This window comes from Dissoconium aciculare (genome assembly GCF_010015565.1).
Source record: "Dissoconium aciculare CBS 342.82 unplaced genomic scaffold K489scaffold_7, whole genome shotgun sequence".
In the NCBI taxonomy this organism is placed as follows: Eukaryota; Fungi; Ascomycota; class Dothideomycetes; order Mycosphaerellales; family Dissoconiaceae; genus Dissoconium; species Dissoconium aciculare.
The window spans coordinates 805,044-819,212 of NW_022984957.1; the positions used below are offsets into that span (position 1 = coordinate 805,044).

Here is a 14,169-nt window from a genome sequence, read left to right on the forward strand (position 1 = left end):
TCAAGTAATAACCACATTCAGCGCGAAAAAGCCTCCTCACATCGGAAAATGAACGAGACATTCGAACGTTGCAATGTGCCTAGGCTAACCTGGAGAGGCGGGGTAGCGCCGGGGAATCCACGACATTTGTAGAAAGGGACAGTCGATCGCATGTGAGGAAGATCAACCAGAACCAACTTGAACCGTCCAAAAGGCAATGATTGGTTGTCAGTGTGCAAATCGGAAATGAGAGAGGATGAGAGTCACGTGATGATATCCTCCTGGGCAGTGATCACGGGAAGCATGGAGGCCTGAGTGATGGATCCTCCTTCCGCAACGTGCCTGTGCCTGTGCCTGTGCTATCGATGATGCCCAGGTGATTTTCATCTTCCCTCGACTCCAGGGCTTGCATGGATCACTGCAAAACGAGGAAATCCGCGCCTCGTTTTTCGGGTCGTTGGTGTTCATCTGTCATGTGATATCCCATTTCGATCCACGGGTCATACAGTACATATGAGGTGTGCTCTCGAACGAGGTCAAGATGGACTTGGTGTGGGACTCGTGTGCACATAATCCTCACAGGATACAGCACTCCTCCGGGCGGATATGGTCACGTGATACTCCCCTGGTTCTAGCATACATACCTAGGTAGGTAGGTACCCAGGTGGACAAACCTGCCCGACGGCGCGACACCCATCAGTCCTCAAGGCATTCGATCGGGACGTGCACTGATGTCCTCCAGCTCTTATCGTACAGTAAACATGTTGTGTCGTGACGACCGTGAGCTCCTAATGCAAGTATGCCGCCGTCATTGCGGACGGCCATTGCTGAGTTCCTGATTCACAAGGAATAAACAAGGAAGACGTTGTTCTCCGAGTGCCCAATCGGACCTTCGACGGGGAAGCTCTTACACTTTTGGTACCAATTGCGCTCAGTCGTAAAACACTGAACTGTGAGAAAAACATTGCCGTTCGTGCACAAATGACCTCACGGGACTCGGCAACATTTAATCATCGGATAGGTAATTTTGGAACAAAGCACGCAGGCGAGGAGCTTTAGGGCAAGATTCGCATCTCGCGGCCCTGATGAGCGCTAACTTCCACCGGACTAGTCTGATGATTGGAATTTGTGATCACCCCTAGCCTCGGAATGATATGTCATACACCTGGGTAAGTAGTAGTAACGAACAAATGCATTGTACCCACTGCGTATGAACGCCATCGCACCACCATCGCCTTGTGCAGCAGCAATTTGATACAAGAGGTAGCCACCAATAACAGTTGTCGATATGAATGTGAAGTGGACGTCTGCATGACGATACAGTCACAACACAGTTTCTAGAGCAGTTGCTCGCTTATCACCACCAACAATGCTGACATGCGAATCCTTCCGACGTTCAATGATGCAAGTGGTCCATCAAAGCCTGTTCAAATAAGCCTTTGATTGGCCCAGCGATTGGGGGCAAAACGTGCTCGTGCATGTTGACAACGGCTTTCCTGCTAGTCGCGCCCAAGGGAGCGGGCTCGCCAATTTGCGCTCGCACGACTCGCTCGATGGCCGCCATCTTTTCGTGCTCTAGACGTCCGGGCCCTCGCACAACTGGCTGCTGAGGCTGGAAGGACAGGATCGCCGCCATGTTGAGATTGCTATACAAACCTCTCCCGGCGCGGGCTGTGGTCCAAATCACCTTCGAGACAAATCTCTACATTGCGCATCGACATCACTCCAGGCAGCTCGTCAGGCGGTCGAGGTGACCGGCAGTTGTTGACCATGTCCAAGTCGCTCGATGCCCGCTACGCTGTGACGACTCCTTTGCCGACCATTTACACACCTCCCGCGAGCTGCTCGTCGCACTGGACATATGAGGCCGGATTCTATAACAGCATCCGTGGTGGCCTCCTCATCCAAAATGCCTTCTCTTAAGCTCCCGATTCCGCGTGTTTCCCGTCAGGTTGGCAAGGTTATGGCAGAGCGCCGTCAGTGACGCAGGTTTTCAGCCCTGGAGCATGACCGGGAGGATATTCGACAGCAGCCAACTCGTACAATGGCGCCGTCACGACAGCAGTGTGCTGTCCAACGTAAGTCGCATGCGACAGTATCATCTACAGATGCAGCTGACACGTAATCTGGGTTGAAGAAATTACTCCTACGTCGTGACATATAGCAGCATCAATTTCGCTTCGTCGTCAGCCCAGTTTGTTGGATGTCTCAGCAACTATCCAGCAGCTTCCGGGCCGACCACTGTTGTCGCTCGAAGTGGCAACACTGACCTGAACACCACGACCGTCACTGGACCTTTGACCATGTGGGCGCAACCATACTCCGTTGCGTACAAACCAGCCGACCTCACCCTCTTCACCACGGCCAACAACAGCCCTTCGACCAGCCCTACAGCCTCTCCCAGTCAAACCAGTGGCGGTGTTCCGCAAACATCTACACCAGATGCGTCAAGCTCCACATCCTCCGCCGCTTCCACGGGCTTGACTGGCGGCGCAATTGCGGGCATCGTCATTGGCACTGCCGCTGTGATCGGTATCATCATCGGAATCGCATTGTTCTTCATTCTGCGGGAAAGAAAGGCGGCGAAACAGGATGCGGCAGCAGTATCATCGGCCGCAGCGAATGAGAAAGATGCGCAGGCTGCAGGATCGTGGAATGGAAATCAACAATACAACAGCGTCCCTCAGTATGAGCCTCCACAGGAGCCCCAGGAGCTGCCGACTTTGGGTTATGGCAGATCAATACGACGCGCGGAAGCGCTGGCCAATCCAGTCTCACATGAGATGCCTGTTGGACGGGATCCGGTTGAGATGGGCTAGGCGCGTTCGAGATTATTTCCAAGTTTATTTTCCATCATTTGTCGTTTGATAGACATGGCCATGGCGCTTTGGGGGCATATGGGTGCGCAATGAATGATTCGGCCGTCCCCTTCTCCATTTCTGGTTCTGCCAACATTTCATGGTCTCTGGACCACTCTGGCAGCTCGTTTATCTTCTGCAGTCGTGACGTCTATGGTCATGCAGGCAGATAGATCACCAATATTTGAATCATCCAAGGAGTTCAGTTCTAAGCACCGTCATGATTTGTAAGATGCTCGAACGTTACAGTATGTTGTTGTATGGGCCTTTGAAGGCATCGCTGAGGCTCGCCGAGGATAAAATCACGGCTGCGGTGACATCAACAGCCGTTTGGCAGATCCGTGGTTGCGTGATGGCTGTCGTTGACCCGAACAACAATCCGGCGGCGTGCGTCTGCCCAAAAGCGGGCCGGCGCGCGTTTGTTGTTTTCCCTGACGACGCTCTGTAGGGTCAACGGCGCTCATGAATTTAAGACAAGCCCCTCAGTCCATCTGGTTGTCTACTGGGCCTTGTCAACACGCGAGATACGACCCAATTTGCGACAAACTTCGCAATCTCGCTTCGCCATAAATGCTGCTTTGGAACGATCTGTCCATTTCCAACCCTACATGTTCACCTGTGCGGAGCAACGCATTCGACCTTACTGATCATCAACGACGTCCATCCATTCGGGGCTTTCTCTAATAGAGTCTCCGCCGCCCAGCGATCATGTCGGCGCCAGAGGAAGAAGAGTTTGCGAAATTACCGCTGCAAGAGCAGTTCACACACAAGAATTGGAAGGCAAGAAAAGGAGGATATGAGATTGCTGCCGCAGAATTTGCCAAATCAAAATCCAACTCTCCCATCGTCAGAGACTTCATCCTCGATAGCAGTTTATGGAAGGGCGCTGTAGGAGATTCCAATGTTGCAGCGCAACAAGAAGCCTTGAACGCATACAATGCATTCCTCGTCAAGGCTGGCACAGAGGGTGTACGGAAAACTCGAAGTCAGACTGTGGGACCGATTGTGGAAAAAGGCTTGACTGGGCGACCAGCTGCGAAAGCTGCTGCGGTCGAGTCGCTGCTCTTGCTAATAGAGCTTGACAAGGCGGATGCCGTCATAGAAGAGCTGTTACCATATCTTTCACACAAATTGCCGAAGATCATCGTCGCGACCCTATCAGCGCTCAAGGACATTTACCACGCTTATGGCTGCAGAATCGTGGAGCCTAAGCCGGTGGTCAAATTACTACCCAAAGTCTTTGGCCATGCAGACAAGAACGTGCGTGCCGAATCACAGGCGCTCACGGTTGAGTTATATCGCTGGCTACGAGATGCCATGAAACCTCTCTTCTGGGGCGATCTGAAAGAGATGCAGCAGAAGGATTTAGAGAAACTGTTTGAGCCTGTCAAAGCTGAGCCAATTCCAAAGCAAGAGCGATTTCTCCGATCACAACAGGACGCCATACAAGAAGCAGAAGTTGAGGGTGCAGCAGAAGAAGAGGAGGCTGAGGAGGCGGTTGAGATCGACCTGGAACCAGAAGTAATCGCCGTTGACGTCGCACCAAAGCTCCCCAAAGACCTGAATGAGCGGCTGTCAAGCTCCAAATGGAAGGATCGCAAAGAAGTCTTGGACGAATCTTTCAACGTCGTAAATGTTCCGGCAATCAAAGAAGGCTCCTTCGATGATCTGATGCGCGGCTGTGCGAAGAGCATGAAAGACGCCAATATCATGGTCGTCACGGTTGCAGCGAACGTCATCGAGGCACTTGCTAAGGGTCTGAGAAAGTCTTTTGCACGATATCGAGGTACTGTTCTGGCCTCCATGCTGGAAAGGTTCAAGGAGAAGAAGCAGGCGGTCACGGATGCAATCAGTGCGGCTTGTGACGCCGTCTTCCAATCGACCGGATTACAAGAAATCCTCTCCGACGTCCTCGAGGCCATGAAAAACAAGAATCCGCAGGTCAAAGAGCAATCGGCTAAATTCTTAGCTCGAAGTTTGAAGGCGACGCGAGTCGTACCTACAGTGGAACAGACCAAAGACATGGCGGAATCAGGAAAGAAGCTCCTTGGCGAAGGTACCGCATCACTTCGTGACGTGGGAGCTGAGATTCTCGGTGTCCTCTGGAAGATCATGGGCGATCGCCACATGCTGAGCCATCTGGACGGCGTAGAAGAGATCCGCAAGGCCAAAATCAAGGAGTTTTTCGATGCTGCGGAAGTCAAAGCGAAATGGAAGCCACCGAAAGCGGCGGCGCCGCCGCCCAAGGCCGCCGCACCACCAGGGAAGAAGCCTGCGCTTGGGGGGAAACGCCCGGCTCCGGTCAAAAAGCCTGGCCCAACACGTGCCGCAAGTCCGCCTCTTATGGCCGATGATCCTCCCAGACAGCCCCCGCCAACACCCAGGACCGCAGCAGGAGCAAAGGGTCCTGCGGGAATCCGACCTCCAGGTATGGGTCTCAAGGCGCCGTCTGGACTGCAGAAATCTGCTCTCGGCCTCAAAGCACCGGCTGTCGTCACATCAGCGACAGCAAGCCCCAAACGACAAGGCATGGTACTCGAGGATCTTCCAATACCTACTACACCCAGGGCTGGACCAGGAAGAGGAGGTTTAGCCGGTCGCCCTCTTGGTCGGCCGGCTCAACCACCTTCGCCAACGCCAGGTACTCCACAGTACGAGAACAACAATGCAGGCCTCCGCGACACCGATCGGCAAGAGATTCTATCCCTTCAACAAGAGAATTCCATGCTCCGGGATCAGCTTTCTGGTCTCCGCTCAGACAAGAGTAAAATGTCCAGCCAAATAGCTGAACTCCAGGTGCAAAATGCTCAACTAATAGAGGACCACACGCGGGATGTCTTGCAGATTAAAGCCAAGGAAACGCAACTGGTCCGCGCCCGGAGCGACGCCGAGAACGCCGTGGAACGGGCAAACAGCTTGAGCAAAGAGATCGAGCGCCTCAAGCGGGAGATGAGCCGCCTGAATCGAGACGTAGGAAGAGACTCTCCCGTCGACAACGGCAACGGCCGCTCAAGTTACCAGCATGCCAACGGCGGCGCCGCGGCGCCGAGGGCTTACAGCGCACTCTCCGACGTCGGTACCGAAGGTAAGGAGAACATGAACTTTTCAGGAGACCAGCATCCCAAGCTCACTGGTTTTGTTGGAGGTATGATCCGACCGGCTTCACGCCCGCTATCCAATGGCACCTTGTCACCCGAGCCGACCAGTCCGACGCCCGGGCGGTCGTCAGCGTTCGGCGCCCCCAGCGGAAGCAGCGGCCTGGCGCGCTCGTCCAGCGATGCCGGCTCCGGCGTCGAGAGCTGGAAGCGCGCTGCAGAGGTCACGCAGAACCTGAAGGCGCGGATCGAAATGATGAAGGTAAACTTTCCCCCCATGCGTTCCATCGTCCGGGAAGAACGGAACTGACCCAGAGATCTCGCCCCGCAGGCACGTCAAAACCTCGGCCGTGGCTGAGAATGAAGACATACGAGGCTCGCTTCCAGTGGCATACTGTCCACGCGATCACTCACGCCGTTGCCCACCTGGATGCACCGGTGACGTAGAAGCGAATACGATCCCCAGCGACGATGAAACCAGTGACGATCACCACGACGGCAACGATGAACTGCTAACCCGCGACGTTTCTCACGACTTTGGCGTCTCATTCGGCATCTTTAATATGTTTCTTAACACAGCATTTGTTCTTCTCCCGAGCCGCAGCTCAGGACGATTCGACTGTCTGGAAGGTCCAGGATTGACGGAGTCGCCGTCGGCCACATTCCCATTCCCGCAGTACATTGCTTTAATGTATATAACATCGCAAAGGTGTGGTCTTTTGCACAATTCGACCATTGCCGGTAGGAGAGAAATGCATGAGTCTCCTCGCCGCGGTCACGTTGCACGGTGCACGTCACACGCACATGATCTGTCGTCCCATTGATGCTTTTGTCATTGTTTTTGATTTAGTCTGATGATTGAAAACCACACTACCAGCATACACAGCGAAACAGGAACGGTCGAAAGGACGGAGCAGTAGAGTCGCCCGGATTGACCGCTCAGAAGCGATCCCTCTTCCGTGCCCGGTATGCCGTGAAACCGACGTATCCCGCACCCGCCAGGAACCCGAGCACCAAGACCGTTTTGGTCAGGAACCACAACCAGCTGCCGCCGCTCGCGCGGGTGGACCGCGATGAACCGCCCTTGTTCCTGCTGTAATCCGCACTGCCCGCAGCGCCCTGCGCCTGACCTCCGGCGCTGCCCTTGGAATTTGTCGAGCCACTTGGCGAGTACAGGTTCTTGGTCTCGATTTTGATGATGTCGTGGTTGTCTGAGAGTTCGCCGGTCTCGGCGGAGAATCCCAGGTAGGCGACCGAAGGCAGAGTCAGGGGACCGGTCTCGAAACAGCGGGTCCACTCGTCCTCGGCCTTGTATTGTAGGTCCACCGTGAGCTTCTTGTCCTGGAAGTACGTGATCTTGGCCTTGGTCGAGACACTGGGATTCCGCAAGCCTCGCGCGGTGCAGCCGGGCACAATCTCGTTCGCTTTGCCGTCATTTCCCTTGTCGTATGGGGTCTTACCATCTCCCAGCATGGCCATGACGTAGGGGAACACTGTCCCGGGACGGTTGTGTTTGTATGTGTCGAAGAAAATCCCGAGCCCATCAAAATTGTCCTTCATTCCGAACACCTCGCCTTGTAGCACGCGGTCCCTTGTCACCCACATGGCGAAGCCGTCGCCGAAGAGCGATGATGTGCCGTGAATTTTGAATTCGACTTCCACTTCCCAATTCGTTGCGGTGAGCGGCACACGGCTGACGATGTAGCCGGCTTGTGAGTGATGTTCTCCGGTGAGACGGATGTATTGATCCGCACGAACGACAGCATTGCCACCAAAGTCCCACCATCGCGATTGCATCTCTGAGTCCAGGAACGGCTGTGATATTGGCCATCAGTCAGTTGTTGCACAAAATTGGATATTGCAGGCGATTCACGAGACTTACCGGTGAAAGACTATGTGTTCGGAGGCTGATCGCTTTGATGTCGGATTCTTCGGTAGCGGCGACGGCCAGCGTCGTCCATGCTGCGAGCGCAGCCGCGGCGCGAAGGAGTGATTTGAATGCCATGGTGGGCGCCAGGAATGAAGGTGAAGCTAGGAATCCGTCGAAATTGGAGTTCGCAACTCCGACGAGTGGGACCTGATTGTAAGAGGAGAAGAGTGTGTGTGCCAGCAGTTGGCAATGACACGTCGGGAGTGCGCAAGAGTTGTGTGAAGACGTGTACAGTCTGTACCGTGTTATTCGAAGGGAAGAAGCGGCGGAAAGTGATCGCCAATCGCGCACACTTCAGCTACGAGAGAGACATCAGAGGAAGCTTAACATACGTGGTATTATTATTAGACATTGGGGAAACAGCGCGGCATTCTGTCATCGATGGACTGGTCACGTGCCTTCAGGATGCCCCTACGCACAACCCTTATGAAGCACATCTCTCGCTGTACAAAACTGCACATCTCATACTAGTGCATGCAGGTGGGGTTTATGTCGTGCACAATTCTGAATATCACATGTAAAATTGGTTATGCACGATCAATTTTGCGAATTCATCAACCCCGCCGCCGATTTGATTGCAGTCTTGACATTCTTCACCCCCTCCAGGCTGCGTTGAGGCTGTGCGGCGAGAGATTTCACGATGCTGGAATCACCATCGTCACGTTTCTTCACCACACTGAATCCATGAGAAAGACAGGATGGACGTTGAAGACGTGAGATATCGTGATCATCATTGAACGGCTCCGGGTTGTTGATGTACTGTACTAGGTATATTCGTCAACGGGGCGCCGTCGATTCCAATCGGTTAGACTGAGAGAGCGAAAAGGTGACAACATTGCTTGTTCTCGATGGCATCATCTGGTAGTTGCGTCACTGTGGTGTGCTTTCTGAGCAGGTACCGTAGTCGTGGTGGTAGGTTGACCAAGTGCAGTATAGTATAAAATAATAAGTCTGTCGACGATTGATTTGGAACCTTGGAGACATCATCGAGGGAGGAAACCAGCTTAGTAATGGTCGGAGAGCAAGAAAACGACTCATCGCACGCTCAACATATACCATACCATACCACATACCATATACCATTGTCCGCTCGGTCCTGACACAGATTGGTTTGTGCACAATCGGACGCCTCGGTCAATCCTTCGTGGACAGTATCAGCACATGTACTCGCCGACGACCACATCTCCATCATGACGAGTGCCCCTGATGGATTGGTTCACGCCACCACCAATGCCGCCTCCGACGCAGCTGACCACGCCGAGCGGACTCAATTTCGTACGTGTTCATCCCAGCAGAGATGAAATCCGATCCTCGAAAAGTAGGCTGACACGTTTCCGTCCTTCGTCCCAGACCGCATCAAGCCCGAAGACCAACGAGAAAACCCATTCATTCATTTGATCCCAAATCAAGACATTGCCATTGTCCCCTGCTTTACGCTCGAGTCTGGAGTCAATCTCTACAATGTCCCGTTAGCTTACAAGACATACGGCACGCTGTCTCCGCAGGGGGACAACGCAATGGTCATCTGTCATGCCTTGACTGGCAGCGCCGACGTACAAGACTGGTGGGGCCCTCTCCTCGGTCGGCCCGAGGAGGCCGGCAAAGAGAGTCGTGCGTTTGACATGTCTCGATTTTTCATCGTCTGTATGAACAGTCTCGGCAGTCCGTATGGTAGCGCAAGTCCCGTCACTGCCCGCAATGGCGATCAGAACAACGAGCACTACGGGCCGGAATTTCCTCTGACCACGGTCCGTGATGATGTCAATCTGTTCAAGATCCTCCTGGATGAGCTCGGTGTCAAGCAGATTGCCGTGGTGATCGGAGGATCCATGGGCGGCATGCTCGTGCTCGAGTTCGCATACTTTGGAAAAGACTACGTGCGGACCATCATCCCGATTGCCACATCAGCTCGATACAGTGCCTGGGGGATCAGTTGGGGCGAGGCACAGCGCCAAAGCATCTACAGTGATCCCAAATATGACGACGGCTACTATACATTCAGTGATCCACCATCCACAGGCCTTGGCGCTGCCCGGATGTCGGCGCTCTTGACATATCGCAGTCGCGACTCTTTCGAATCCCGCTTCGGCCGCAACCGTCCAGACACCTCCCGTCGACAGAACATCAATGGGACCAGCCGTCCGGCAACGCCCACCAACGAGCACTTCGCCATCCATAACGAAGGCCACAAGAATGCCGGCTCTCCCCGACCATCGCGGACAGGGAGCGTGGCCGGGATCCAGACCTCCACATCCCCCAACGGCGAATCGACCAACACCAACAACAACCAGTCGTCGTCCTCGACCGCAACGCCGCGGGGCGCTCGCCACGGCAAGCCCCTGTCGACCTATTACTCCGCGCAATCCTACCTCCGCTACCAAGGCGAGAAGTTCATCCAGCGGTTCGACGCCAACTGCTACATCGCCATCACGCGCAAGCTCGACACGCACGACGTCTCCCGCGGCCGCACCGACATCAGCAGCGACGGGGCCAACACGCCCATCGAGCCGGCCGTCGCCGTCCGCGCCGCCCTCGCCCTGATCGAGCAGCCCACGCTGGTGCTGGGGATCCAGTCGGACGGGCTCTTCACCTACGCCGAGCAGCAGGAGCTCGCCGCGGCCATCCCCAACGCCGAGCTGAAGACCATCGACAGCCCGGACGGACACGACGCCTTCCTGCTCGAGTTCCGCCAGGTCAACGCTTTCCTGCGGGAATTTCTTCTGCGCGAGTTGCCGGACATAATGGGGCGGGAGCCGACGTCGGCGCGGGGAGCGCAGGAGGGACAGAAGCCGCAGCCGGCGGCGGCACCCAAGGCGAGTGTGTTCGGCGAGGCGGAGGTGGATGATATCACTGCTTGGTAGACCTTGTGGGTATGAAGCGGAACCTGTTCTTTTCACGAGTTCGAGAGAAGGAGAGCCAATGCCGATACGAATTTCCCGGTCTCTTCGTGTGCCGGTTTCCCAATATATCCCTATCAGCGTATCGTCCAAGAAGCATAACCAACGCGGACCGGATTTCCGGACCTCACACGAGATTCCCTGAGCTCTACCGTATTTAGTAGGACACAATTTGCACCCAATAATTTCTGTTTTTCATTTCGTAGTGCCTTTCTCGGCCTAGAGGATAACAATGTTCGTAAATAGTTTCTCGTTCGGGGAAATCGAAGCCTTCGGCCAATCTATTCGATTCGGCCTCACACATCCATCAATGTGGTCGTTCCCGGGATTTCCTCCCACGCTCCCATTATTTTCGAGCGCCTGAGCCTCGCCCAGAGAAATTCCCGATCAAGAAGAGAAGCAAAGAGAGAAAAATAAGCCGCCATCCCGCGATTGGTGGAGACGGGGATGATAACGTCGTCGTGTACATGGCTGAACGCATGCTGAGAGAAAAACTCAGCCACCTCGCCGCCGATGCAGCCTGAAATGTTCGAAATGGTCAACGCCTTCTGAGGATGTCTCAGACTCTGAATCCCGCTGTTAAAAGAAAAGTAATGCAATCATTCGATCCGACTCCGCCGCGAATCGAAGCTCGCTCGCGGGTCGGGGTTCATTACGCCCAATGGTCGGCTGTAGTCCTGCTGGTCTTGCATCGAAATGCGACTGCCGTTGTCGTGGTTGGCGAAGAGCGCAGATGGATTGAGACGCTGGTCGTATACGAGGGGTCGGCTGTTCCTGCGCGACGACGATGACGTCGCTATGCCGCCCGCCGCACTGCTGGCGGTGTGACCATGGCCAGAGCGGCCGTCGCTGCTGTCGAGTGGGCTCTCGGGTTGCACGCCTCCTTCGCCATGGGCCCCGCCGGCGAAGAGCATGCTATGCCGTACGCTGTGGGTACCATTGGCGGGCGTGACGAAGATGCCGCTAGGGCCGCTGCCGATGTGATGGTCATCAGAGTTGATCTCGCTCATGCTTGGTCGGGCGCCGCGATTGATCAGGCCCGCCTTGCTGAGGACGCTGACATTTCGACCCAGGCGAGATTTGGAACTAGGTGAGGCAGTGGCGGCGGCAGCAGCACCGTCGTCACCCGACTGACGGCGCCGTCGCCAACAGAAGAAAGCGAGCAAGATGAGCAACGCAAGTCCGGCCAGAACTCCGATTACAATGCCAGCAATGGCGCCGCCAGTGAGTCCAACCGGGCCGGCCGTGATGCCCTCGCTACTTCTATCACTGCTGATGCCTGTGGGCGTGACCGTGACGGTTTTGGTGACGATGATGCCGGATACCACGGTCGTAAGAATGCTTGTGGTTGGTTGAGGTGGAGGTGTTGTTGTCGTTGGGACTGAGGAGGTTGTCGGCGGAGAATTTTGGGTGGTCTGGAAATTGAACTCATTGTTAGTATGATATCGGCGCCTACTTGTCTTTTCTCGTCAATTTCACGAAACGAATTGTGTGCACCGCCACGCCATGTGCAAAAAATCAATGAAGCCAGAGGTGTCGCAGAAACATCAGATTGTGCCGCAGAAGTGTGTAGAGCATACAGGATTTACTGTTGACACCACCACAATCGTGCTACCGGGCTGATTCACGGTCAAGTAGACTGTGTCGGCGATGCTGGGCCCCGAGTTGCTCGTCGATGTCGATGGCTGGTTCTGCAATGATCCGGAGTGTCAATCATCACAGCGCTGACGAAGTTTAAGAAAGAGCTTTCGTGGTGGTGGAGCGCTCGTGGTCGTGTCCCGGTGAAAATGGCGGCCGTCAATCATAGAGCAGTTCGAGTTTGGGGCTGCGCGCAGGTCGTTCGTGTGTGAAGGCGACATCGGTAGCAGTGACGCGTGCCTCGAAGATCGGCGTTCGAGTGGTCGGGCGAGATGTTTCATCATTAGACATGGTGATGCGATACAAACTTACAGGTCTTGTGGTTGGGACTGCTCCTCCTTGTGTCCCTGATGGTGCCTTGTCCAGGGCGATATATCCAAACAAACCTTCCTGTTCATTGCCACATTTCTCTGACGGAAAGCCTGGGCAATTCTGATTACAGTCGCCGACGTCCTCGGTCCTGCCAGGAGCCAGATTAGAACACCAGCAGTTCTGATATTGGACAATTGCGAAAGCGTAATTTGATCGACAAGCATCAGAACACCGTCCATTGGAGTTGTAGATGAAGGTTCCTAATGACCAGAGGATTAGCATCTCGATTTTCGGCAGCAAGATGACACCGATGGCTCATGCGTGGAACATGTTGCTCACCTGCTAGAAAGTTTGAGCCTGTGTTGGCAGGCGAGCAGTACTGTTGGACACCCATCGCTTCCAAAGGGAGAAGACCTAGAACAGTAGCTAGCAGTAGCCGTCTGGAGGGACCCATTTTGTGAGATCGAGGCATGGTGCCTACGAGGTCAGCCTCGCGCCTCCAGAACGATTGCGACGAGCGCTCCTTGTGATGTTTATGCTTTGACCAGAGCCTCAGAGACGTGTCATTCCATTAAATGCCTCACCCGGCGAGGTGGAATCCGATTTCGAGCGAACGGCAAGGTAATGAGAACGCTTGAACTTTGCACGAGCGTGGCTCGTACTGTAGCGATGGGCGCGTGTATATGAAAACAAACGTGCGCGTGTCCTCGATCTACGCAGGTACGCGGAAGCAAAGCAAGCAGTCAGGCGCTCTTGACCAGCAAGAATGGCACGACGGCGGTGACGAAGCGTATAGAGGGTCCGGTTGCCGCGAGGCTGATTGATGTATATGACGCCGAGATTCACTGACGAGGGTCGCAGCGGGTGTGGTGAGGTTGGGCGATGTTGATGGAAGATATAGTAGTGGTGGTCGATGGCCGTGGATGTCGCTTCCGTCACAAGTCGAAATGAGAGCGCGCGCCAAAGACACTGCGAAGGCGGCGGCTCACAATCAGGTGCTGAAGGAGCAGAATCGGGCGATTGACGACAGCGACAGACAGTGCGGCAGTTGAATAGGAGGTAGCAGAGTCGACTGGCTGGGTTGACAACGGGACGGTGATAAAAAAGACGAGGCCGGCAAGACAAAGCGAAGCGTGAACGAGCGGGTGGTGAGGAGTTTCCTGTGGGCAGTAGTCACGAGTGTGAGGGTGACGATGGACGGGAAGATTAGACGTGCATATGTGTGGGAAGCGCGGGAGAGCGCGGGAACGTCTTTTGTGCGTGCGTGCGGTTGTGTGAGCGTTTCGGCATGTGGGCTGCCCGGTTCAAGCTACCGCTACGACATACTGTGATAATGTACTATAGGTCGATACATCTTCTACTTGTGAGGGTCCGAGATTTTACAAATTAATAGTATTATCAGGATCATCTCTTCAAATTGGTATAGTCCATCACGAGGTTGCTAAATTATCACGGGGAGT

The 14,169-nt window shown here is 54.6% G+C and overlaps 6 protein-coding genes across 6 annotated transcripts; 4 read left to right on the forward strand and 2 right to left on the reverse strand.

Annotated features, from left to right (window-relative positions):
• Nucleotides 1–2,023: 2,023 nt before the first annotated feature.
• Nucleotides 2,024–2,798, forward strand: K489DRAFT_410528 (uncharacterized protein; the record flags this gene model as incomplete). The annotated part of the gene is made up of 2 exons (XM_033607716.1): nt 2,024–2,043; nt 2,117–2,798. 2 exons carry the CDS (start codon nt 2,024–2,026, stop codon nt 2,796–2,798), a joined length of 702 nt encoding a protein of 233 aa, XP_033459228.1.
• Nucleotides 2,799–3,273: 475 nt separating this feature from the next.
• Nucleotides 3,274–6,393, forward strand: K489DRAFT_235441 (uncharacterized protein). The gene is made up of 3 exons (XM_033599845.1): nt 3,274–5,922; nt 5,983–6,194; nt 6,264–6,393. The coding sequence occupies exons 1-3, from the start codon at nt 3,546–3,548 to the stop codon at nt 6,288–6,290; spliced, it is 2,616 nt and encodes an 871-aa protein (XP_033459229.1). The 5' UTR covers nt 3,274–3,545; the 3' UTR covers nt 6,291–6,393.
• K489DRAFT_235404 (uncharacterized protein) lies at nt 6,369–6,813 on the forward strand. Its single transcript, XM_033599843.1, has one exon. It carries the CDS (start codon nt 6,496–6,498, stop codon nt 6,754–6,756), a length of 261 nt encoding a protein of 86 aa, XP_033459230.1. The 5' UTR covers nt 6,369–6,495; the 3' UTR covers nt 6,757–6,813.
• Nucleotides 6,814–6,871: 58 nt separating this feature from the next.
• On the reverse strand, nt 6,872–7,937 carry K489DRAFT_389126 (uncharacterized protein; the record flags this gene model as incomplete). Its single annotated transcript, XM_033606476.1, has 2 exons — nt 6,872–7,747; nt 7,815–7,937. 2 exons carry the CDS (start codon nt 7,935–7,937, stop codon nt 6,872–6,874), a joined length of 999 nt encoding a protein of 332 aa, XP_033459231.1.
• A 1,115-nt stretch (nt 7,938–9,052) lies between these two features.
• On the forward strand, nt 9,053–10,723 carry K489DRAFT_371057 (putative homoserine O-acetyltransferase; the record flags this gene model as incomplete). The annotated part of the gene is made up of 2 exons (XM_033603208.1): nt 9,053–9,137; nt 9,213–10,723. The coding sequence occupies 2 exons, from the start codon at nt 9,053–9,055 to the stop codon at nt 10,721–10,723; spliced, it is 1,596 nt and encodes a 531-aa protein (XP_033459232.1).
• A 408-nt stretch (nt 10,724–11,131) lies between these two features.
• On the reverse strand, nt 11,132–13,412 carry K489DRAFT_235425 (uncharacterized protein). The gene is made up of 3 exons (XM_033599844.1): nt 13,049–13,412; nt 12,710–12,969; nt 11,132–12,174 (listed from the first exon to the last, which is right to left on the reverse strand). Exons 1-3 carry the CDS (start codon nt 13,179–13,181, stop codon nt 11,359–11,361), a joined length of 1,209 nt encoding a protein of 402 aa, XP_033459233.1. The 5' UTR covers nt 13,182–13,412; the 3' UTR covers nt 11,132–11,358.
• Between the last annotated feature and the right edge of the window lie 757 nt (nt 13,413–14,169).